Raw genomic sequence first — 25519 nt, forward strand, 5'->3', positions numbered from 1 at the left:
CGCGAGCCAGTTCCCCCCCCCCCATACACACACCCCACGCACTAGCTTGTGTGTGGGCTAGGCTCGCTGCGGGCTCCAGGCTTGGCCGCACTTGCTCACCGTGAGTCGTGCGCCCGGGGCTTTTGTGCCGGGGTCGGCTTGGGCTTTGTGTCCCGAGTTCTGCGCCGTGCCCGCGGCGCCGCTCCCGGTCAGGGATCTCCCCGGAGGCGGCGGGCGCAGCCCCCGGGACTAGCGAGCGAGAGAGCGCGCCGGCGTGAGCGGCGGCGACTGCGAGGGGCCGAGGCGAAGGAGGAGGAGAGGAGGGGGACGAGATGCCGGAGTTCCTAGAGGACCCTTCGGTCCTGACCAAAGACAAGTTGAAGAGCGAGTTGGTCGCCAACAACGTGACGCTCCCGGCCGGCGAGCAGCGCAAGGACGTGTACGTGCAGCTCTACCTGCAGCACCTCACGGCGCGCAACCGGCCGCCGCTCGCCGCGGGAGCCAACAGCAAAGGGCCGCCCGACTTCTCGAGCGACGAGGAGCGCGAGCCCACCCCGGTGCTCGGCTCCGGAGCCCCCGTGGGTCGCGGCCGCGGCGCCGTCGGCAGGGTAAGGCGAGCACCCGATCCGGGGCCACGGAGACGGGCGTTTGGCGGCCGCGGAGCGTGCTCGGCAGCGGGGCTGGCCCCTCGCGGGGTCCCCGTGCCCGCGGCGCCCCAATCGCGAGGGGGCGGGCGTGGGGGGGGGTCCTCGGTGCGAGCCGCAGCGTCTTTGCTACTTTGTTGCTCGGGATCGGTGCGCCGCCAGGCTCCCGGCGCCTGTGCACGGTCCGGAGTGGGTGTAGACGCGGCCTGCCGAGCCGTTTTTTTTTAAAGCCCGATAGGCTTGGCCCCAGCGCGCGAGGTGAAGTTCTAGCGTTTTCCCGCTTTGGCACCGAAGTGACTCGCAACAGTGTCAGAGCGCTCCCTGGAGGGCAGTTTGCGACATAGTCATTTCTGGCCCTTTTTTTTTTTTTTTTTTTTTTTTTAAATAAAGGCATTCCCGCCTTTTTATGTGTGTTGTGTTTTTTTTTTTTTTTTTTAAACAGAAGGAGGGCTTTTTTGAACCGTTTGTTTCCTCGTATATCATATTCCTCCAGTCAGCAGCCTCCGCTGTAGGTGGGTTAGCTGTACTGTCAATGGGACGCTTTGCGCGGCTTTTGGAAAAGTTAGTTCTCGTAGACATCCTTGGAGAATCCCCAGCTAGTAAGAGTTTGTGTATCGTTGTAAGATTTGGCTGGAGGAAGTAAAGATCCGGAAGCAAAAAAAGAAAAGTTTGTGACATACGGATGTATCAGTATTACAGTTTGATGCCTCAGACCAGTGAAATGTTAAGATGGGGGTCCCGCCAGGGTGCCATTTTGCTTTTCTGTTGATGTTTTATTGGGGGGGGTATGTTTTAAATAGTATTTTGTAGGCTTATATTTTGTTATCAGAATTCAAGTCATTAAAAATTAGTCAAGACGATTTTGATATGGTGTGGCTTAAAATCTTTGAGAGACACGTGGATGTTTTGATTGGTGTGGCTACTGTTTGCTGGTCTCCGCCTTTTGCCTCTCATTTTGGTGCTGGGAGTTGAACTCAAAGCCTCTGCTTAGCATGTTCTAACGGGGAACATCACCTCAAGCTGTTTGCTTCTTCGAAAACTGACAGTGTTGTTTAGCGTTAGATTTTTTTCCCCCTTTTTTTAAATTTCCTGATGGCTGGAACTAGGAACTACATCAAACGCATGTGTGGATTTAGTTGACAAAACTTTTACCCTGAGCTTTCATTGCCCCGAGTGTTTTAAGATTTACACAAATCAGTGTCTAGCAAGCACTAGTCTAATGAATTTAAAAAAAAGTGTCAGGCACCTGTAATCCGGGTCTGGAGCCCGTGGCCATCCTCAGCTAATTGAGCTCTTGCCTAAAATCAAGTAAATATTGGCTAGCCTGTTGTCTTGGCTGTCTACTTGTGGAGTGTGTGTGTGTGTGTGTGTTTTAAGATTCTCATTTTGGGGCTGGAGATGGCTCAGCGGGTAAGAGCACTGACTGCTCTTCCAAAGGTTTAAGTCCCAGCACCCACATGGTGGCTCATAGTCATCTGTAAAGAGATCTGACGCCCTCTTCTAGTATCTGAAGACAGCTACAGTGTACTTACATATAATAAGTAAATCTTTTGAAAGATATTCATTTTTTATGTTGGATTGGTGTTTCTCCTGCATGTGTCTGAGGGTGCCCTAGCCCCTGGAACTGGAGTTGCAAACAGTTGTGAGCGTCCATGTGTTTGCTGGGAGTTGAACCAAGGTCCTCTGGAAGAGCAGCCTCTGTGCCATCTCTGGAGCCCCCATGTTACTGTATATTTAGTTACACAAAATACTGGGTTTCATCCTAACCTTTTACTTAGCTGTGTGTCAGGCTCTCCGTGGTTCCTGACCCCTCTGTCCCCTCACGGTAGTCCCTTTTCACTCCCTTCATCTTTATATTTCTTTATTATTATTTAAATCTAGACTCAACATATTAGAGTATCTAGGATATTTGTCTTTGGAAGGGGAGTTGAGTTAGGGTGCCATGTGACCCTGGCCGTTCTTGAATTCACTGTAGTCCAGGATTACATTGTCTCTGATTCCCAGCTACTGGGATTATGGGTATGCAACACCGTGCCTGGCTCTGAGTGGCAGATTTCACTTAACATAATCTCCAGTTTCATCCAGTTTTGCACATGGCTTGATTTTACTCTTCATAGCCAAATAAAACTCCTTTACGTATATATACATTTTCCTCAGTGATTCCTTTGGTGGCAGGTCCCATGCTTTTTGTGGGCTTAAAGCCATTCAGGGGGCTAGGGCAATGACCTGTCATGCAAACACAAGGATCCTGACCTCTAGCACTCACATAAAAAGCTCGGTGTGGCATGTCTGTTAGAAAGATGTGGAAGACATGCACCTGTACCAGAGTGTGAACCCACACACACACACACACACAGTAAAGTTTAGTGACCAAGCTTGCTGGTTCAGACCTGTAATTCCAGCATTCAAGATGTTGAGACCAACCAGGCGGTGGTGGTGCACTCCTGTAATCCCAGCACTCTGGGAGGCAGAGGCAGGCGGATTTCTTAGTTCGAGGCCAGCCTGGTCTACAGAGTGAGTTCCAGGACAGCCAGGGCTATACAGAGAAACTCTGTCTCGAAAAAACCAAAATCCAAAACAAACAAACAAACAAAAAAGATGTTGAGACCAGATCATACAGTTTGAGTCAAACTGGGCTGACTGATGAGACTCTGTCTCTAACCAAGAGCCTAATTTGTTTGTTTTAAGAAATTTTTTTGAGGCATGGTTTCTCTGTGTAACTGCCCTGGTTGTCCTGGAACTTAATTTTGTAGACAGGCTGGCCTTGAATTTAAGAGATCTGCCCGCTTTTGTCCCCCACGTGCTGGGACTACAGGCATCGGTCAGCACACTGGGCTGAAGTGCATCCCTCCCTCCCCTATCTTCTTCTCCAGCTTGTTCGTTTTGTGTGTGTGTGTGTGTGTGTGTGTGTGTGTGTGTGTTACCTGCATGCATGTATGCCCATCATGCGCTTGTGAGTGAGTGCTCATTGAAGTTAGGTGATTGTGATCTTCCTTGTGGTTGCTGGGAATCACACCTGAGTCCATGGAAGAGCAGCCAGAGTGTTTAGCCACTGAGCCATTTCTCCAGACCCTCATCAAGTCTTTAAAACTACCTTGGTACTTAGTTAAAAAGATAAAGCATATTTTCCATTTCAAATGGCACATGGTTGGGTAGGATTTCTGTTAAATCAGCCAAGTGTTTGTCCAAGTGTGTTAAGCCACAAAGCTTTTGGTTGTGCCTTGTCACCTTGTGGAGGCAGGAGGATCAGGAGTTGAAAGTCATCGGCCACATACTGGGATGATGCTTTCGTGGTTTCACACATAAGGCTTCAGCTCAAAACAAAGCCAATTGTGTTATTGTCGTGTGTGGGTTCCTGATGTGTGCCGATCTCATTTTTGACATCTAGTCTCATCTAGTGGTGTAGTCTGCCTCACCTGAGTGAGTCCCCACATTATAAGAACCTCCAGGTGTGTTCTTAACTATTGCAGATTGGTCCCTGTGCATCTACCATTTTTTTTTAAAGATTTATTTATTTATTATATGTAGGTACACTGTAGCTATTTTCAGACACACCAGCAGAGGACATCAGATCTCATTACGATGGCTGTGAGCCACCATGTGGTTGCTGGGATTTGAACTCAGGACCTTCGGAGGTGCTCTTAACCACCGAGCCATCTCTCCAGCCCCATCTATCATTTTTTGATCCTTAAAAATTGGTCGTATTTCCTCTTCCCAGATCAGCTTTTACATGAAAGACCTTTTTTGTGAGCACTTACTATGGGGCTAGACTGTACATCAAGAGTAGAGGGACAGTTGAGGATGCTCCGCCCCAGACATAGCATTGATGCCCAGCACTTGGCGGAGAAACAGTACTTGCGATAGCCCGTGGATGCACTCTCCAGCCTATCTCTCTGTGGTGGGGGTTCTCTATATATAGGTTTGTATTCTCCACCTGCACTGTTTAAATATTTTTAAATGCATAGTCTTGATTGGACTCAATGATATGAACTACTTAAGAAACTAATATTGGCAATTAGTACTTGAATAAAGTGAGTTGTGATTTAGGAATTAAATTATCATTTTAAAGTCCAGCACAGGGAAGGTATCTTGAATTTCAGAAGAAATGTAGAGCATTGTTTGATTGCTTGTACAAAAGTTATTCCCGTGGATTTTTCCTGCCTTGGTCGATCATGAGCTAGATTGCAGGCATGTTCCACTGTGCCCAGCCTTCGTGAATATTTTTAAGTTAAGGATAATTTCATAAAATCATAAGTTTCATATGTATTACCACCATAGAATTTTTTTTTACCTTGGATGCATATGATGGGTGCTGTGATTTGTGTCTGTGTGTGAGGTGAGGAGGAGGAGGAGAGATTTTTAGGCTTTTAATTATCTATCTTGATAGTAGTGTCTTTAGGTGTTAAACTCACCTATAGTGGGCACAAGAGTAACCATCGCGGAGGTGGCCCTCTGCCTTTCATGGGAGGTACCAAGCATGCACGTTTAGCTGTTAGGGAGCCAGTGGAGCAGAGGAACGTTCTTGGTGAGCCTGTCAGGGTCGAGATGGTTTGTTATGTCCTGGGGGTTGAATCCAGAACTTCAGGTGTGCGTATTTGTTTATTTACTTAAGAAATTCTTGCTATATACTTCTGGCTGGCATTAAACTTAGGATCCTCTTCTCAGGTTCCTTGTGCTGGGAGCTGAGGTCCCACTATGCCTGTGCTGATGATCTATGGGTGGGGATTTTCCTGTTTTAAGACAGGGCTTCCTTCCCACAACTCGGGCTGCACCTAACTCTTGAATAGTACAGAAGGGTGAAATACAGCCTGACACATAGCATGTTCCGTGCAGTACTTTATAGCTGGATATGCTGGCGCGTGCCCAGAACTTGGGAGATGAAAGCAGGAGGGGCGGGTGCTGAGAGTTGAACAAGGTTCAACCCTGGATTACAGTCTGAGCTCCAGCTGCTTCCAGAGAGGCCGGGTTTGCTTCCCAGCACTGACAGGGCACTCAGTCTGTAACTCTGTGTTCAGGGGATCTGCTGCCCTCTTGTCTCCACTGCTACTGACTGCATGCACATACTTAAAGAAAGCTACCTTGAGGATGGTAATTCCACACAGTTAATGCTTCTTGTGCTTCTTGGTAGAAACTGCTTTGTTAACGATATACACCAAACTACCCACTTCCCAATATTTGTTATTATTAAATTTAATCTTTATTAGGTGGTATTACTTTGCTGGAACTCCCCCTCGCCCCTACAGATTAAATTTGAATATCAGATAGCCTGCTGATGAACCCCAACTTTCTGGCTCACTTTATGCAAGCTTATTGCCTGCTTCAAAATGTTTTTCTTGTTCACTTGAAGTTTTTCATAATGGAGGTGTAAATTCAAGAGGATTACATTTTTTTTTTTAAGGGAAGATCGGAACCCAGAGCATGCTAGGCAAACACTCCGGTGTGGAGTTATGTTCACAGCCCCATCGTTTCTGATGAGAAGTGTTTTGTTTTGATGACTTAAATGTGGGTGTTCTGGCTGCCTGTATGTTTGTATACCACTTGCCTCCGGTGCCCAAGGAGGACATTCAGATCCCTGACACCGTGAAGAATCAGACTGGGCCAGGCATGGCAGCATGGCTTTAATTCCAGGACCCCCAAGAGTTGTAAGGTTCACATTAGATGTATTGTCAAAGTTATTTGACTTTGCTTTTATTTGCTTTTGTACACCAGGTGCCATTACTACCTCTTCAGTTAGGAAATTAGCATCCTATCACTGAGCTGCCCCCAAGAGCAGTCATTTTTATTTTATGTACATTGATGTTTTGACTGCATGTGTGTCTGTGTGCAGGTGTCGAATCCCCTGGAGCATGCGTTACAGACAGTTGTGAGCTGCCGTGTGGTTGCTGGGAATTGAACCTGGATCCTCTAAAAAAACGGTCCTTTTTTTGGTTTTTGGTTTTTGGAGACAGGGTTTCTCTGTGTAGCCCAGGCTGTCCTGGAACTCACTCTGTAGACCAGGCTGGCCTCGAACTCAGAAATCCACCTGCCTCTGCCTCCCAGCCTCCCAGAGTGCTGGGATTACAGGCGTGCGCCACCACCGCCCACCTAGAAAAACAGTTCTTAACTGCTGGGCCATCTCTCCAGCCCCAGCCCCAGCCCCAAATACTGGGTTTTAATTTAATCAAATTACCAGTGATAATGTGACAATAAGTCACCTTGTTGGCTGTATAGAGGATGCCATGTAAATTGAGTACTTTCTTATAGAGGAGATAATTGTGATTTGTTTACAGAAAGCCACAAAGAAAACTGATAAGCCCCGGCTAGAAGATAAAGATGATCTGGATGTGACAGAGCTCTCTAATGAAGAACTTCTGGATCAGCTTGTGAGATATGGAGTGAATCCTGGTCCCATTGTGGGTAAGTTGATCAAGTCAAATACCTTTGCCAAGAAGCAAGCCCGGATCATTTTTTTTTTTTTTTTACTCTTATTAATGGTTAGAATTTGGATCTTCTGCGACCGTTTGTCATTATTTATTTAACCAATCCACACTTTAGTTTCCTTAACTCTCTGGAAGGAGAGTTTGGTAGATAATATGTAAAATTACCAATTGCTGATGCTGTCCTGTTCTGGGGACTTGTGCTCTTCTGCAGCTGAGTCATTTGCATCAGTGAGTCAGGATAAAGAGTGGAGTGTAAGTGCTCTGATCCTAACTGTGTTACTTTTCCTAATTAGCATTAAAGTTCTTGTTCTAAGTCTGTCTAAAGAACAAACGAAACAGAAGGCATGCAAAGAACTAAATGCGTTAACTTTTCTAGGTAGCAGTGTGTTCGCCAGGTTGATCGTGCCTTTCTCACAGAGTTTAGGTGGTAACCTCAAGACTGAGAGAAATCCACACAGAACTTAGGGGTTTAGAAAAATGTGAACACAGTGTGGAGGGTGGGTGGGTTTGTGACTGCTACAGTTGGAAACAGGTTTTTTTTCCTGTCCAGTCTGGGTCTCACTGTGTAGCCTGCCTAGTTTGGCCACCCAAGTGCTGGAATTAAAAGTGTGCACTTCTCAGCTACTCACAGACAAGCTTGTAGGTCTACTTACTAGCAGACATTTGATATCTTTTGTGAAATTCTGAGAGACACTAAAAAATACCTATTACATGAAAATGTACTAAACTACATGTTAAAATATCAGTTGTCTTAAGACCTCTTATCCAAAAATTAAGGAAAGCTATATACCTAATATAAAGTAGAAATTAAAAATATTCAAGTATGATTTGTAGAATTTGACGCCCATAGTTCAGTGGCTGTTTATAGGCATATTGATCTCAGTGTTGTGAAGTGTAATCTTTTTTCTTTGGGTTTTGTTTTGTTTTGTTTTTGTTTTTGTTTTTTTGAGACAGAGTTTCTCCTGGCTGTCCTGGAACTCACTCTGTAGACCAGGCTGGCCTCGAACTCAGAAATCCGCCTGCCTCTGCCTCCCAAGTGCTAGGATTAAAGACCACTACCGCCCGGCTGTGTGATCATTTTCTGTTCAAGGTTTCCATCTGCTTATAAAAAGCTCTTTGGGGAGCTGTAGAGCTGACTCGGCATTAAGAGCACTAGCTGCTCTTTCCGCAGATCTGTTTGATTCCCAGCACCCATGTGGCTAACAACTATCTGTAACAGGACACACAACACTGTCTTCTGACCCCCACCGGCACATGGTGTACACACATATGTGCCAGCAAAACACCCACTCACATAAACAATAACGTCTTTTTTAAAAAATATAATCTCGCCTTAACATCCCAGAGAAACAATTATTTTGGGAAAGAGTACGTTATGTATTATTTTTTTCATCACTTACTTTAGAAACAGAAAGCACGTTGCTTAAAAACTGGTTTTCTGTAGGAAAGATGGTCCCAATTTAAAGACCTTGTTTTTGCTGAGGACTAGCACTTTATTCCAAGAATGCACTTTGGGTAGCTCACAGAGGCCTGTAACTCCAGCTCCCACGGATCCAGTACCTCTGGTCTCTAGGTATCTGCACTACATACATACACACACACACCATTTTTTGTTTGTTTTCAATCTTTTAAAAAGATAATTTCATGCCGATATAATGGAACTTTTCCCTGAACACAGGCACAACCAGGAAGCTGTATGAGAAAAAGCTGTTGAAACTGAGGGAGCAGGGAACAGAATCGAGGTCCTCCACTCCTCTGCCCACAGTTTCTTCCTCTGCTGAAAACACAAGACAGAATGGAAGTAACGACTCTGACAGATACAGTGACAATGATGAAGGTAACAGTTCAAATGTTCTTAAAGATGTGGGGCTTTTTCCTGACTCTGTTGACCCTGAGAAAGGTATCATTTAAAGCAGTATTGATCAGATGTACATAATTTAACTTTTCTGTTTAAATAGCTATTTAACTTTTGCTTCAAAATGATACTTTTGTAAAGGCAAAGTTCTCCTTTTCTTTCTCTAGTATCACATCTACAGAAGAAATCATTAATTTGATATTTATCTAATTCATTTTTATATTTAATGATCAGCTTGATACACGCTACTTTTTTTTTAATTGATAGGTTGAGTCTTTTATGTGCCATTTTGTTCCATGTAATTCTTTTCGGTCCATATTACTTGTTTAAGTGTTTATTCCTTATAATTAATATGCAGTGTAACATTTAGATATAACATTTCTATTAATAGGCATATGAGTTATTTAAAAGATTTTTAAATATTTTGGGGACTAGAATAGGAAGTATATTTCTTTTTAAAATTTGAAAAATGCAGAATTTCATACTTTAAAAGAAGTTTTAACTCATAATTTGCTAATTTTGTAACTATTTAGTTTGGCTGTGCCTTCCAAGGCACTATATACCAGGTTAGTTGCTAAGAGTGTGAAGTTTAGGGCCCTTTTCTTCAACAACACTAATTTAGCAAGGAGGCAAATTGGACCAGACCAGCCCAGTCATTCTTAAACCTCCTGCCTCTTTTGCCTCTACAGGAAAGAAGAAAGAACACAAGAAAGTGAAGTCCGCTAGGGATTGTGTTCCTTTTTCTGAACTTGCATCTACTCCCTCTGGTGCATTTTTTCAGGGTATTTCTTTCCCTGAAATCTCCACCCGTCCTCCTTTGGGCAGGACTGAACAGCAGGCAGCTAAGCAAGTTCATACTACTAAGGGAGACCCACCTAGGGAGACTTGTACTGACACAGCCTTGCCTGGGAAGGGACAGACGCAGAAGCTAGCCCCTGGACGGAGTTTATTTAATCCTTCAGAGTCTAGCTATGATAGATGTGTAGAGAAAAGTTCATCATCTTCTTCTCAGCGTGAATTTGCTGCCAGGCTGGTCTCTGCTGCGGCTTCCCCTTCACTGATAAGAGAAACCACTACTACTTACTGTAAGGACATAGTAGAAAATATTTGCCGTGGAGGCAAGAGTAGAACTCAGCCATCACATGCTGAGGAGCCTGGCGTTTCAGATCAGTCAGTTTTCTCTAGTGAAAGAGAAGTACTGCAGGAGTCGGAGAGATCACAGGTCATTTCTCCACCACTTGCTCAGGCAATCCGAGAGTATGTCAATTCTCTGTTAGTCCAGGGTGGGGTCAGCAATTTGCCTGGGACTTCTAACTCTCTACCCACACTGGATGTAGAAAACATGTGTAAGAGACTTGGCCAGTCCAGCCGTCAAGAATCAGAATCCCTGTCCCCTCCCCGAAAAGTCCCTAGACTCAGTGAGAAACGAGTAAAGGGAGGGGATTCGGGCACCTGTGTGGCATTTCAGAGCACACCTGGATCCGAACATAGGTCTTCTTTTGCCAAAAGTGTTGTCGCTCATTCTCTTGCTACTTTAGGAATAGAAGTGTCCAAGCAACCACGGTATGATAAAATAGATGCCTCGGAACTGTCTTTTCCTCTCCATGAATCTATCATAAAAGTCATTGACGAGGAGTGGCAGCAGATTGATAGGCAGCTGCCCTCGCTGGCATATAAATACCCAGTTTCCTCCAGTGAGGCAACTCGGATATTATCAGTTCCAAAAGTAGATGATGAAATCCTGGGGTCCTCCACTGAGTCTTGTGATGAACATTTGGACTTAGCTCTCTGTAGGTCTTATGAAGCTGCAGCATCAGCCCTGCAGATTGCATCCCACACCGCCTTCATAGCTAAGTCTCTGCAAGCCGACATAAGTCGGGCCGCACAGATTATTAACTCAGATCCCACTGATGGACAGCAGGCACTCGAGATACTGAACAGAGCCTATGATGCAGCTTCGTATCTCTGTGATGCTGCGTTTGATGAAGTGAGGATGTCTGCCTGTGCCATGGGGTCTTCTACCGTGGGTCGGCGCCATCTGTGGTTGAAGGACTGTAAGGTGACTCCAGCTTCCAAGAATAAACTTGCTGTTGCCCCCTTTAAAGGTGGAACATTATTTGGAGGGGAAGTACACAAAGTTATTAAGAAGCGTGGAAACAAGCAGTAATAAGGTCTCCCAGTAGAGCTAACTTCAAGGTTTAAGCTTCTACTCGGGAAGTTACAGTGTAATTGCATATATAGAAGCCTAGTACAGTCGGAGCTCCACAGATCACATTGTCTTATTACGTGAGTTTACAGCTTCCTATTTTATATAACATTCTAGATTTACAAGGAATTCCGGCAGCTAAACTATCAGTAGAGCCCTCACTTCCCTTAGTGTGTCGTTCACAGACTTCCTTGTGTATAGGTCAGAGTTAAACATTGTTAGTCGCTGAAACACTGATTTTTTTTTTTTTTTACTCCTGCTCATAGGAATTTAGTTTTGAGAAGTATGGTATATAGGCATGCCAAGTTTCACAGCTCTTGTGCTTTTAGTCTGCTCTACTTTCTGCTGCTTGCTTTCATTACTTTCATTACATAAATCTATTTTGCTAAGAGTCCTTTTGTTCACTCATTACATCGCAAGGCATCTCACAGGTGACCTTTGTACCATAATTCTTGACTAAGCATCTATATGCTCTAACATCTGTCCACACTCTTGGTCATACTTCTGTCTGCAATGGAATTCATAATAATTCTAGATCAGTGTAACTCTTTTAAGTGCCAGTACACAAACTTACTGATTGATTCACAGACAAGTGTGTGCATGTATGGAAGGGAAAGGCACTGCTTCTCAATGGTGAGATGCATAAGCTTAGCATGCATATGACCGAGTTCAGTTCACAGCCACTTAAAAAAGTTTAATGAGACTTTAAATCTAGAGATAATTTACAAACAAATGATAAGAGGCAAATCACTTATATGTATGTATAAACACATCTATGCACATTTTTAGTAAAATATAAAAAGCAATGTACAGTTTTATGTCTGATGGAGGAGATAGCCAACAATTCTTGGGTATACAAGTACATGGACCGCATTTGAGGAACATAGCTAGGGATGATAAGTAGAGTTCTGGTATACCTCATGCTCACTCAACGTGACTTATTTTGTTAGATAAACAAGACACTACAAAGATGGGACTTTCTTATTTTCTACATGTATTTAAAGATATTTTGTATGTCCTGCATAGTTACTTTTCAGATCTGGATGCTAAAACAAGTTATTTTCTAAAATCCTTAAGAATTTTTACTATACCCCAATGTCTGTGTCTGTATGAAGCAATGTATTACCCTGTTGGCATTTGTATGGTTATAAGGTAAGGAATCCTAGTTGTAGAGATGCTATGGAAAATAGTCTCAAGCATAATCAAATACAGTCCTGGTGTACATGACTACAGCTACCGTGTTCTTAGACTATACACTCCATCTCTACAGCTTTGTTACTTGTCTTCTAAAATGTACATGTACACATGTACCTGTTAAGTGCTGTGTGATTTCTTTAAAGCAATGTATTCCTGTAGAATGCTTCTACAAATTCAATAAAGTTGTTAAATTTGAACAGTTTTGTGTGGTCTCCAGAAACATGTTTTATGTGTGCTTTTTTCTTGGAGTTTGAGCAAGTTGAATATATATGGATGAATGTACCTTTTCCATTTCATCATTGAAACATTCCAGTAGTGACTGAAAATATTCTTGTTGTCACATGTCTTTTGAGGGCTGTATTTCATTGGCTGTTAACATCTAAATTTGAACAAGAACTTAATTTGTAACCACATAGCTTATTTGTCTTGTCAGTTTTCTTGCTAATAGGTATTTATTTATTTATTTATTTATTTATTTTTATTGTGCTCTGTGCTGTCTAAGGTTTCTTCTGAGTTTAAAAAAAAACCGAAAAGGAACAAAAGTAGATTTCATAATGCTGAGGAGTATACCAGATATAGATAATGTTCATAGATCTGGCGACAGCATTGGGGATTGAGTTGGTTGCTTGGTCTTTTTACTTATTATTTGTAAGTCCACTGTAGCTGTCTTTAGACACTCCAGAAGAGGGCGTCAGATCTCATTATGGATGGTCGTGAGCCACCATGTGGTTGCTGGGATTTGAACTAAGGACCTTCAGAAGAGAGCAGTCAGTGCTCTTACCTGTTGAGCCATCTCTCCAGCCCAAACGATGCTTTGTCTTAATTGACCTGTTTGAACTATTTTGGTTAAGAATCACTCTCTTAGGGGAGGGAGAATGGCAGGTGTATATGGTCTACTAGGGTTAGCTTGGAAGGCCAGCAAAGGCATAGAGTCACCTTGATCAGTTTGAAGCATGGCTACATTAAGCTTGTATAAAAGTAAGCTTTAAGAATTGATTCTACCTTGTTTCTTTGCTTAAATAAAAAAGCCAGTTCTTAGACCTGTCTTGCTATGATAAAATGGCCACAAAAATAGAAAATATCCTGTTTTGTTTTGAGACCGGCTCACTATGTAGCAGTGCTAACCTTGGACTAGAGAGCCTCCTGTGCTGCTGCCCCAGGTGCTGGCATTACAGATGTTCACAACTGTGGCTGCTGGAAAGTTTTTAAAGAGTTTGTATAGGTCTTCAGATTACGATAAAACCAAGGTTAAAAAATTAGAATACTCAGCCTTCTTTTTTTTGTCTTGTTTTTAATGTATACACTATTGGGTTAATAGCTGTAACCGAATTTGTAATTTTGTTTACAATTTTGGTGCTGGGGATTGAGCCTAGCACTCTAGACATATGGTCTGCACTCCACTCCCCAATTAAGGAGATACTTCATTAACATTAAAATATTACAGTCACATCATTGGAAGTTACCATTAATTATTAAATGACTGGTGCCAAACAATCTTTTTCATTTTCAAAATTCTCCCTTTCATGATATTTTAATAGGTAACCTTTGTTATACAGCAGTAATGTATTATAAGGACAAAACAACAGTCACTTCCACATTTGCATTGGTTTTTAATGAAACGCCTCCTCTGGAGCGGTTTGAAACCCCTTTAATACTAGTTAAAATCCTATTTTAGAGTGTGGGAATAATGGAAAAGAGTAAGTAGGAAGAAGTAGCCAGTTAAAACAGTGGTACAGGGTATAAAAAGAAGAACTGAGGTTATAAAAGCGTTTGGGCTGTTCTGTTTTCTATAAAAGGGTTTACGATAAATCTTACTAAACAGATTGTTGCGTGTACTAATGTGCCCACAGCCAGGGTTCCGAAGTCATGCTAGTGAAACGTGCCTTAGGCGTTCCAGTGAATAATGATCTCTTCAATGTTATTTCCAGACTCTAAAGTAGAGCTCAAGCTTGAGAAGAGAGAACCGCTAAAGGGCAGAGCAAAGACGCCAGTAACACTCAAGCAAAGACGGATTGAGCACAATCAGGTATCTATCGGTAGCTTTGTGATCACCACGTCCAGGTGTGTTGTCGTCTCGACTAGTGTCATCCAGCCCGCGTCTAGACCTCTGATAAATAATTGGCATACACACACACACACACACAGTGCAGCCTGCTAGCTCCGCAGACTGTGTGGAGTGCTTCCGGGCACACAGCTTGTTAAGCAGCCTAACGGTAGTCGTGCTGCCTGTTTCTAACTTGGGCAAAGCAGTCTTGAACCTGGGGTCTCAGGCGTGCCAGGCCAGTGTTCCGCCCTCCAGCTTCCTCTTGAGAGGATTGATTTAGGAGATAAAATACACCTTTTTTGATGCAACTCCGAGAACTTGGGGAAAGTTTTATATTTGTCTGTGTCTAGATTTCTCAGTTGAATTTGCTTTATTTGTAGCTTCTTAATACTTTGAAGCTAATGTACATTATTTAAGATAACAATTTCCTCTTTGGGGGATGGGACAAGCAGGGCAAGGCAGAGTTTTCAAAAGGAAATGGGAGAGAATATGCATTAGGCATCAATAAATACATTCTTTTACAGCGGGAGATTACCGGCTCTGATTCAGGCTCCACACCCTCGTTCTTTTTCTCATCTTTACTCATTAGCTTGAAAATGTGTTAGTCATCTATCTTTCCATGTTCTGTCTGCCTCTTGTTTCTGTGGTGTTTTTGAAACAGTATTTCACAGTGAAGCCCTGACCAGGCTGGCCTCTAATTTGTAAAAGTTTTCTGCTTTCTGAGAGATGGGATTACAGGTGTGCACTACCAGGTCCTGCTTCCTTTTGTGTGATCGGAGGGGAGAGGCAGGGTCCTGTACTCCTGGCCCCCCAAAAAATTGTTTACTGCATAATCATACTCTGGCACACAGGGGACTAGGCCTGCATGTGGCAGTGCAGAGACTTTTTTTTCTTTTGTAGTCACAATAAAAATGTTAGTTCTGGAGTAGCCTTTTTTACTGTGAAAGTTGGTCTATGGACTCTATCTATTTAAATAGAACTGTGTAGCTGGCGACTACTATATTGGACCTCATAGACCTAAAGGGTGGGTCCGGGCTTGGATTCAGATTCCTCCACAAGAGCACTTCATAAATGCTGTTGTAGCCTTCCTGTTGATCATTTCTAGAAACATGAATTTCTTTCAAACATATCAAAATTAATAGTTCAGATGCTGGTCTTTTAAGTTAAATGTTTTAACAGCTATGGATAATACTGCCTAAATCTGTGATTTTATTTAAAGTTACAAATTGATGACTTTTCTCAGTCATGTTCTTTGGTATCCATAACTCATTACTTTATGAGAAACTTTCCTTGCTGAGTTCCTTAGTTGCCTTAAAGTTAAGTTCATACAAAACAACTAGGATAAAAATACCCTAGGGGGAGCCAGATTTGAGATAGGATTTCTCTGTGGCTGTCTGAGAACTTGGCTCTGTAGACCAGGCTGGCTTTAAACTCACTGATCCAAATTTTGGGATTAAAGTTATATACAACCACACTGGATAATACATTTTTTATGCTATGTTTTGGTTTTGTTTTGTTTTTGAGACAGGATTTTTCTGTAATAGTCTTGGCTATCCTGGAATTTACTCTGTAGAACAGGCTAGCCTCAAATTTACAGTGATCTCCTGCCTCTGTTGTTATCTCCTGAGCACTGGGATTAAAGGTGTGCACCAGCACTGCCCAACTTATTACCATAAATAATATTTTTATTCCTGATTTTATATTTCTGATCAATTGAATACTGTCGTTACCCGCATCATACCCAAAGCCTGCTGCAGCCTGTGCAGTCCCTTCCTCCTGGGTTCCATTTGAAGCCAGCCAGGTGGGTGGGCTCTAGAGCCTGATTCCTTTGTGTCCCCTATTTCCTCTGTCCCTGAGGAGGAGAATTTGTGAGCATGTGATAACATTTCAGGCTTAACAAACGCAGGCTGTAAACATTTGGTTCTTATCTATGTCACATGCTAAGCATTCTGGTCCTTCTAATGACAGTTTTCTTATATTTACATGTTTCTTTGGGGGGGTTGTTTGTTTGTTTGTTTGTTTTCTGAGACAGGGTTTCTCTTATATAGCTCTGGCTATCCTGGAACTATAGACCAGGTCAGCCTAGAACTCAGAAATCCGCCTGCCTCTGCCTCCCAAGTGCTGGGATTAAAGGCATGCGCCACCACCTCCCTGCCATATTTTACATGTTTCAAAATAACACTAAGGCTGATAAATGCAATCTAATGTATTTTTTTTCATTTATATTACTAGGATATAAAGTAAAATACTGTGCTTAAAATATTTACTTTTTTTTTAGGCAATAGTTTAATGTACTGCTGCGGTTTTATGTTACATAGGAAATATGCTATAGGTTATTTATATCTGCTCCTTTTCCCTTTGCAGCAAACATTCCTTCCTTTCACCCGTCCTGGGTCATTCCCGAGTCACAATCCGATCCCTTGTCCCCAATCCTAGTAGAGCTGATCCTCCATATTGAGATCTGTGGATTTGCTATGCTTTCTTCAGCTACTTTCTTTTGATGAAGTGAGAACTGTTTCCACTATGAGCTCTTTATGCCAAGACAGGCATCCTTCTGCGGGTGCATGCTGTCTGTCGGTGTGTTGTGGAAGTGCTTCACGGTTGTTGTGATGCCTTCCCAGACGTCTTTACGTCACAGACCTCTGTTGGAATATACAAGGGTGGGTAGTGAGCGAATCAGAGTGACTCAGCTTTTTATCTTTACTCTCTCCCCTCTCTCTGCCCTGTGAATCAAACCCGGGAACGCTTCCTGCTGTCTCCCTACTTGGAGAAGAGCCTCGCTGTGCAGCCCAGGTTAGCCTCAGGCTCCTCATCCCAGTGGCTCAGCATCCCGTGGTTTACAAGGGCCTCAGTTATTTAGTGCCTCCCTCACTTAGTTTCATAGAATTCAGGGAGAAAAGATTTGTTCCTTCCACTTGTCCCCAAGATAAACCAGGATTTTTCTAGGAAACATCTTGCAGACAATCGGTGGAACTCTGAATCTTACTTGGCCTGAAAGCATAGAATACTCACATTACATATGTGCTACTGAGATAGTCCTCTGCGTAATTTGTGCGTCTTTCCAAACTCTGCTGTTGAATGACAATTTTATTAATTTGTATTTACATTCTCAAAGTCAGTTGCCGTGAGTGGCAATGTGTGCCTATAGCTGCAGCACTGCTAGGCAGGCACAGGAGAATTATGAACTGTAGGCCAGGGCAGAAGGGACAGGTCTATGTCACCAGGATTCAGAGCACAGACTGATGCTGTGTCTCCACTTGGACATTTGACTGCTGATAAGAATTTATTTTATTGGGGCTGGAGAGATGGCACAGCAGTTAGAGCACTGACTGCTCTTCCAGAGGTTCTGAGTTCATTTCCCAGCAACCACATGGTGGCTCACAACTCTCCGAAATGAGATCTGATGTCCCCTTCTAGTGTGTCTGAAGACAGCGACAGTGTACTGTATAAATAAATAAATTTTTTAAAAAAGTTTATTCTGTTACCATGTTTCATTTACATAATGTGTCTTTGACGTTAATTTTACATTCAGCAGAGATTCCCTAACTGATAGCAGGATAGGGAGCCCCAAGTTTAGAAACAGCGCAGTGTTTGCTGCTCTTGCAACGACCTGAGTCAGATTCTCAAACCACATCATGGCTCAGAGCTGCTTATAGCTCCTGCTCCACCCTCTTTTTTTTTTTTTTTTTTTGGATTTGGTTTTTTCGAGACTGGGTTTCTCTGTATAGCCCTGACTGTCCTGGAACTCACTCTGTAGACCAGGCTAGCCTCGAACTCAGAAATCCACCTGCCTCTGCCTCCCAGAGTGCTGGGATTACAGGTGTGCGCCACCACCGCCCAGCTGTGCTCCACCCTCTTAATGGCTCTGATGAGTATGTGTACAGACGTACACATGCAATATGTTTCTTTAAAAAATAAACTCTTGGCTGGGCAATGGTAGCACATGCCTTTAATCCTAGCACTCAGGAGACAGGCAAGCCACTTTCTATGAGTTCAGGGCCAGCCTGGTCTACAGAGTAAGTTCCAGGACAACCAGTGCTGCATAGAGAAACCCTGTCTCTAAAAAACGCAAACAAACCAAAACCCGCCACAAAACAAAAACTCTTACAGTGTCAATCCAAATAAACATGAGATTGGCGTGGGCTGTTTGTGCCGTTGTAGAGGTGGAATGGTGGCCCCGTGGGCAGATCAGCCTGCGTGCTTAAAATGGGGTCTGAGTGAGATGTAAGTTCTGACACACATGCAAGGCTGATGTGATGGACATGCACTGTGAGCTGGAAAGCAGCCCCACGCACCGGATTGGTTGAGTGGAGGGCTAGTGTGAAAGGCCTGAGCTGTTTTTGTTGTGGGGTGGGGGTTTTTGGCTTTGGGTTTTTTTGGTGTGGTATTAGTAACCAAACGTGGCATTGCATATGCGATGCCAGCCAAGTCCCCATCCCCAAGTTGCTTTTTTATTTTTTCAGTCAGTCCCAATATGTACCCTAGGCTGTCCTCAAATTTGTGGCAATTCTCGTGTTTCTGCTTCTCTGAAGCCAAGATAGCACGTCTTGTACTACTGTGCCTGGCCACTGAAGTACTGTTTAAATGAGGGACTGTTGGCTGTTTCCTCCCAGAGAAATATTAATGTGGGGTTAGAAGGCAACCACTGTCTCTTTCTGTAGGGAGGGAAGAGTACAATTACAGTTTGACAGATTCTACTAAAATAATTAAATCACATGGAAAGACTGATTTATGACAGCCGTAGAAGTTTGTTTTTTGCTTTTTCTCTCCTTTTCTCCCCCTTGCTGGGAATAGAACCCAGGACTCGAACACTAGACTACTGCCGTCAGAAGTTGTCCCTCCTTCCCCCTCCTTCTCACTTCCTTACTTCCTTCTCCCTTCCTTCCCTTCCCTTCCTTCCTTCCTTCCTTCCTTCCTTCCTTCCTTCCTTCCTTCCTTCCTTCCTTCCTTCCTGGAAACGAATCATAACAACTGACATGTTATTTTGTTTAGAGACAGCTCCAGCTCCCGTGCCAGGTCAGTTACCAAGCAGCACTTCCCAGGAGAACCCGTTTGAGCTGTCGATACTCCAGCAGACTCTGGTGCATTTTATTGCCCGTTACGTCCTGGCGATGACAAGGCAGCAAAATCAGATCCTTTAGAAATATTTCGAGGGCGTAGCATTGCTTGTAATTTCTGGCATCTAGACAGTTGGTGGTTTCTCGGTGTTGAGGGGTTTGTGTTAGGATATGACGTATTAACGTGTCGATGCTTGACTAGAGCTATTCTCAAGCTGGAGTAACTGAGACTGAATGGACGAGTGGATCTTCAAAAGGCGGACCTCTGCAGGCATTAACTAGGGAGCCCACGAGAGGGTCAAGAAGAACTCCAAGGAAAAGGGTGACGCAGGGCTTGCCACAGAGTCGGGGTTTGCAGACCGGTAGGGCCTTAGCGATTGCTTCACACTCACTGTTTTTGTTCTGTTTTCAAACTAACAGGTGGAAACTTCACAGCATTTTCGTATAGATGGTGCAGTAATTTCAGAGAGTACTCCCATAGCTGAAACTATAAAGGCTTCAAGCAACGAATCCTTAGTAAATATGTTTCATAAACTATCTAAGTGCGGTTCTTTGTAATTACCCCTTAGTTGGAATTTGGGAGGTGGTGAATTTTGGCAAATGGAAAATTTATATTACATTTTAAACTAATTTTCTCAAGTTTCTGGATTTTTGAATATATGAATGTAGCCATTTTACAAATAAATCTAAAATGTATCTAATTAAATAAAATTTAATTAATTGCAGAAGAATCTTAAATATCGTGAGGATACTTTTTTCCCACTACCTAAATTTTTATTAGGGGAAAATCAAATATTACGGAAGTGAATTATCTTTTTTTTTTCTTTCATTTTAAGTGTCTTTGCTATATTTGGATAATTCTGAGTCTGAATAATTTGAATCTTGGCAGGTGGCCAATAGGTTGACTGGAAATTTCAAGCATGCATCTTCTATTCTGCCAATCACTGAATTCTCAGACATAACCAGAAGAACACCAAAGAAACCATTGACAAGAGCTGAAGTAAATGGATACAATTTAGCCCAATGCTGTCTTTCATCTTTCAGAGTTTTGCTTTGTTTTGTTTTTAAGTGGGAGGAGACAGAACTTTACTGGGAGGTTTATGTATATATGTGTGTGTGTGTGTGTGTGCATATATTGTTTAAAGACAAATTTAGTTGTGAAAATAGAAATTAATCCAGTATGGCATACTAATAATACTATATTCCTGCTGCTGTGTGGCTCTCTGGTTCCTGGTTGCAGGGCAGTTGGTGTGCTGCTTATAATAGCTCTTTCTGTCGTGGATCCAAGTTTAAAATGCTCTTGGGCTGTGAGGGAAGCTGCCCTTTTCTTTTGTTGGAAGACCTTCAAGTACCTTGGTGTGGTAGACTCCTGTACAACCGATCTTTAAATGCTGGCTGCATGGCTTATTACAATTTTAATCTTAAGCAAGTTTATTAAGCTGGAATGGTTTGACTGACCTTTAAATCAATATAAAGGTCTACATTAATTAGGTATCTTCTATATTTAATCCTTTACATATCACAGATTCCTAACAGGAAGAAATCACGCACTCTTAATGCTTTCTTAATGCAAAACAAGGAAATCCCTTGAGGGAATTTACAAGCCTTGTTGGGTTGCTGGGTATTTCCCTCTAATGACCACATTAAGATCCCATCCCAGTGATGAAATGTAAAGAGTCTTGGAGGCTGAATACCTAGATGATACCAAAACTAGGCCAGAGGGTATTGTTTTAAGTGTTTGAATTATTGCATATTTTTACTAAATTTTAACTTGTGTTTGTTTCTTTCTTTTCTTACTAGGTGGGAGAGAAAACGGAGGAAAGAAGAGTAGAAAGGGATATTCTTAAGGAGATGTTCCCCTATGAAGCCTCCACTCCGACAGGAATTAGGTACATGGATGGACTAACTTGAGTTTAAAGACATTCTAGGGAACTTCTAGTTGTTGATCACAACATTGTTGTAGGTTTGTTCTCAGAATCAGGTGGTTCACATCTATGAAAATTGAATCATTCAAAATTTATTTTTATTACATGTAACTCTTTGGAGGACCAAATGGGGACAGGGTTTGACAGTACTAGAGGTCAAATCCAGGGCCCCAGACATACAGTAAACTCTCTGCCACTGAGTTATGCATGTGCACACTCTTTTGCTTATTTTTAACTTTATTTATTTTGGGTGTTCAATGTGCTCAGACCACTTCATCCACTGGTTGACTGAGCCCTCTCCCGGGGTGGGCCAACAAGCCCCCGGCAATCCTTCTGTCTTCGGCCTCTCCAGAAGTATAACTTGCTGCCTTGCCCAGCTTCTTAGTCACGTGTGAGTCTGAGGGTTGAATTCAGGACTTCACACTTTGTAGACAAGCAGTGAGTGCTTTCTTTCTCTCACTGGCCGAGCAAGGAATACACGCGTGTTCATGTGCACCGAGGACAGAGCTCAGGTCCTCATGTTAAACAGTAAGCATTCTGCTGTCTGAGCTGTCATCCTAGTCCTGCCTGGTCTCCTATAGCCCAGGTTGTCTTTGAACTCACTGTGTAGCTGAGGATAACCTGGGGAACTCCCGATCCTCCTGCTTTCACATAGATCCTGAGATTACAGGTGTATGCTGCAAGCCAGGTTTTGTCTTTGCACACACAAACACCCACTTTAAATCTAGATAGATGTCTTTGTGTGTGTGTGTTTGTGTGTCAGGTATAAGCTACATCACCTGAAGGCGGGGCTGGTTTTCTCGGTTCATGGGGCATAGGGGCAAGGCCTTGACCCACTGAGCCAGCCCACTGCCTTAGTTCTGGCTTTATTAAGTTTTATTTTCTTTTTTGAGACAAGTTCTCAAGTCACCAGGCTGAGTCTGGATTTACTGTGTATACAGGGCAGATCTTCTATTCATGAAACACTTCCCAAGTGCTGCGGTCACAAGCACCATCGACGCCTCAGCCTTTAAGACAGGCTTAGAGAGAGCACTGATCCTAACTGCTATTTTGTAATGAATGATACAGCTGACTTTTTTGAAGTGTTTGAAACATGGTTTCTCTATAACAGCCCTGGCTGTTCTGGGATTTGCTCTAGAACAAACCAGGCTAGCCTCGGGCTGATACCTGCCCACCTCTATTTCCCAAGTGCTATAATCGAAGGTGTGCATCACCATCCCTGGTAGCTAAAAGTAGCTGTGGGTGCTTTTTGGTTGTGAGCCTCACCCTTAAACAGCTGAGCCATCTTTCCAGCCCGGGACTAATCTTTAAGATAAAAACTGAGCTGGAGCTCCTTAAGAAGGACGCAAGGCCCTGGCTTACCGCCCAGCTCCACCATAGAAGGAAAGCAAATGCTGAGAAGCATGTAATGCGTAGATCCCTGCTTTTATCTCTTGGGTTTCTGTTGCTGCTTCTTGCAGTGTGCTTAGAAATCACACTAAGGTGTTGTTGACTTGAATCACCTGGAATTCTCTCTTTGCCTTTGACCAGTGCTAGCTGCCGCAGACCAATCAAAGGCGCTGCAGGCCGGCCGCTCGAGCTCAGTGACTTCAGGATGGAAGAGTCATTCTCGTCCAAATATGTCCCCAAGTACGTCCCCTTGGCAGATGTCAAGTCAGAAAAGACAAAGAAGGGCCGCTCCGTGCCCATGTGGATAAAGTTGTTGCTGTTCGCCCTTGTGGCGGTGTTTTTGTTTTTGGTCTATCAAGCTATGGAAACCAACCAAGGAAACCCCTTCACTAAGTTTCTTCAAGATACTAAAATATCCAACTGAAGAAATAATTTCGGCACATTCAACTTGATCTCCTGTTTTTAATAACTGTAGGCAAACATTTGTGTCCACTTGTTGACTGAAGAACTAAATTGTGATTTCACCTCAGTAACGTTAGTGCTGCATTGAAAAGCCTGGATCTCATTTCAATATTTTGGACTTTGGAGATCACATTGTGCCATATGAATAATTTTTTAGCTCCAGAACTTTTTTGTAGGCTTTATTTTTTTAATGTGGACATCTTATTTCACTTTGGGGGAAAATGCATTGTTTTGTGTATTTGAAAAATAGGGCAAAATGTGGTGATGTAATGTGAAGCTACACATTAAATACTTGGAATTCTTACAGAAAAGATTTATGACTTATTCTCTGCTGAGTAAAAATGTTACAAATGTGAACGCAGTTCAGTATGAAAAGCGGTCCTTGTACTTCCTGTACGCAAGACGCGGTTTGTCCAGAGGGTACAGCGATGAGCTCTTCTGTGACTCCCGTCGTGCGGCATCGCTGGCGCGGCCTTGCCACGCTGCTGCTTGCTGCTGGAGTATCTGTCATAGCATGGAAGTCTACTTTAGTAAAACCATTAAGTATACTTGCTTTTCCACAGGGATCTTGTAGAGCCGCAGATACCTGCTTTAGGGACCCTGTAGCCAGCTGCACTTGTTGGAGTGAGCCATTCTCTCTAAGGCTCCCGTTGGGATCCTGTGCTTTTTATTACAGCAAAGCCTTCATCCTGTCAGTCTAGCTTATTGTCAAATAGCCTTTGGGTAAATAAGTGTGGGGGGTGTTTATTCAGAAGTTAGAAACTAAACACTGGTCCCCTCTGTTTCAGTTGGATTTCATTGTCTTCTTTTAACCAAAAAAAAAAAAAAAAAAATTCTTTTTCAGCCAGGGATTTTTGTTTTGTTTTGTTTTGGGTTGAGTCGACGTGTTAAGGTTTGTTTTAGGCATATAATTCCCGTTGTAATTTGATTTAAAAGTATAACGGACTTGCTTTTAAATCACATATGTAGTAGCTAATGCTTAATTTGTAATTTCAAATAAGGTGGGCATTATAGTTTTGTGTACTCCTGAAATGATTAATGATATCCTTGTGGTTGTCTTCATTTTGTAGCTGAAATTTACCTCATGTATGGCTTAGATGAAGTTGCAGTCAATTTAAAATTTAGTGAAAATCAAGTAAAGCATAAACATTTTTAACTAAATCATTCAAGTTGCATTTTTACAGTCACTGACCGTAAAGCACACTAAAAATGTAAATTATTTTTAATAACATCCAAAATGTAAAGACATAATTTTTACAAAGGAGGAAGCCGGATATGAATATTTAGACCAGCACACAATTTTGACTTCCCATTTACTGTATTTAGCTTTTAGATATTTCGTAGATATTTTTAAGTAAGCTTTTGCCATTGAGACCAGAACATGTAGGTCTGGTCTTCCAGGGCAATGTGGGGGGCCGCAGGTGGCTGGGAACTCACCGTTCCCACCCTACAGTGACAGCCATCCTCCTTCCTTGGTTTTCAGACGTAGCTTCTCATATTGCTTTCAATATTTTGTTTATAATTAAAAATTGTGAGAAGCCCCATTTGATGTTTTAAAATGTGGAGGTATAGATCAGACTTCACATATATGTAAGGTCAGTCTGGAATCAGAAAGTATGGTCCAGTATTGCAAGAGGTAGGACCAGGTAAAACGCCTTTTTTTTTTTCTTTTTCTTTTTTCCTTAAAAAACAAAAAGCAAAACACGTGTACTTGGTCTTCTGTCTGTGTCTGTTTTATCCCACTAGAGGAAATGTGTCCTTGATGTACATGCAAAGCATTTATTAATTCGTAGATGTAGACTTTACAATATAATTCAATAATAAAGTAATTAACCTCTAGTTTTGTTGTTGAATAAATGATTTTCAGATAAGATTTAAGATTGCTACACATATATATACATATATATACATATATATATGTGTGTGTGTGTGTATATATATCCCTTATCATATGGTATTTATTTCTAGATTAAGTTTATAGATTTAGTTCTCATTTTAACCTGTTCTGCTTTCTAATTATTGTAGCCGTTGGGTCCTGTTAGAGGATAGCATTCAGAGCCCCCGCTGCACCTTCCGTTCCTGTAATACAGTGGTTTTTCTCCAGTCTGTATTTCCTTCCCAACCATACCAAGTGTTTATGGTCAGACCCGACCCCACCCCACCCCACCCCCTCCTTTTTGAGCAGGAACTTATGTAGCACTGGCTAGCTTCAAACTCACCGAGACCTGCCTCCTCTGTGCCATTAGAGCAGCGTGTCATTCCTGCTCACTGTGAGGTTTTTCTGTGTAGCCCTCTCGGTCGCTAGTGAGACTGGACTCGGACACAGCCTGTGTCTGTGTGAT

At 42.7% G+C, this 25519-nt stretch overlaps 1 protein-coding gene across 4 annotated transcripts; it reads left to right on the top strand.

Moving 5' to 3' along the window:
- Nucleotides 1-25016, top strand: Tmpo (thymopoietin). 4 transcript variants are annotated; one of them, XM_052165900.1, is made up of 9 exons: nt 15-587; nt 6893-7019; nt 8721-8879; nt 14229-14326; nt 19604-19723; nt 19822-19917; nt 20291-20401; nt 21202-21290; nt 22857-25016. In XM_052165900.1, exons 1-9 carry the CDS (start codon nt 312-314, stop codon nt 23137-23139), a joined length of 1359 nt encoding a protein of 452 aa, XP_052021860.1. In that variant the 5' UTR covers nt 15-311; the 3' UTR covers nt 23140-25016. The 4 variants fall into 4 exon arrangements, with proteins under 4 accessions (XP_052021859.1, XP_052021861.1, XP_052021862.1 ...); XM_052165901.1 differs by lacking the exon at nt 19604-19723 and having other exon boundaries at nt 14-587; XM_052165902.1 differs by lacking the exons at nt 19604-19723; nt 19822-19917; nt 20291-20401 and having other exon boundaries at nt 14-587.
- The last annotated feature ends 503 nt before the right edge of the window (nt 25017-25519 follow it).

Source organism: Apodemus sylvaticus, chromosome 20 (assembly GCF_947179515.1).
Source record: "Apodemus sylvaticus chromosome 20, mApoSyl1.1, whole genome shotgun sequence".
Taxonomy (NCBI): domain Eukaryota; kingdom Metazoa; phylum Chordata; class Mammalia; order Rodentia; family Muridae; genus Apodemus; species Apodemus sylvaticus.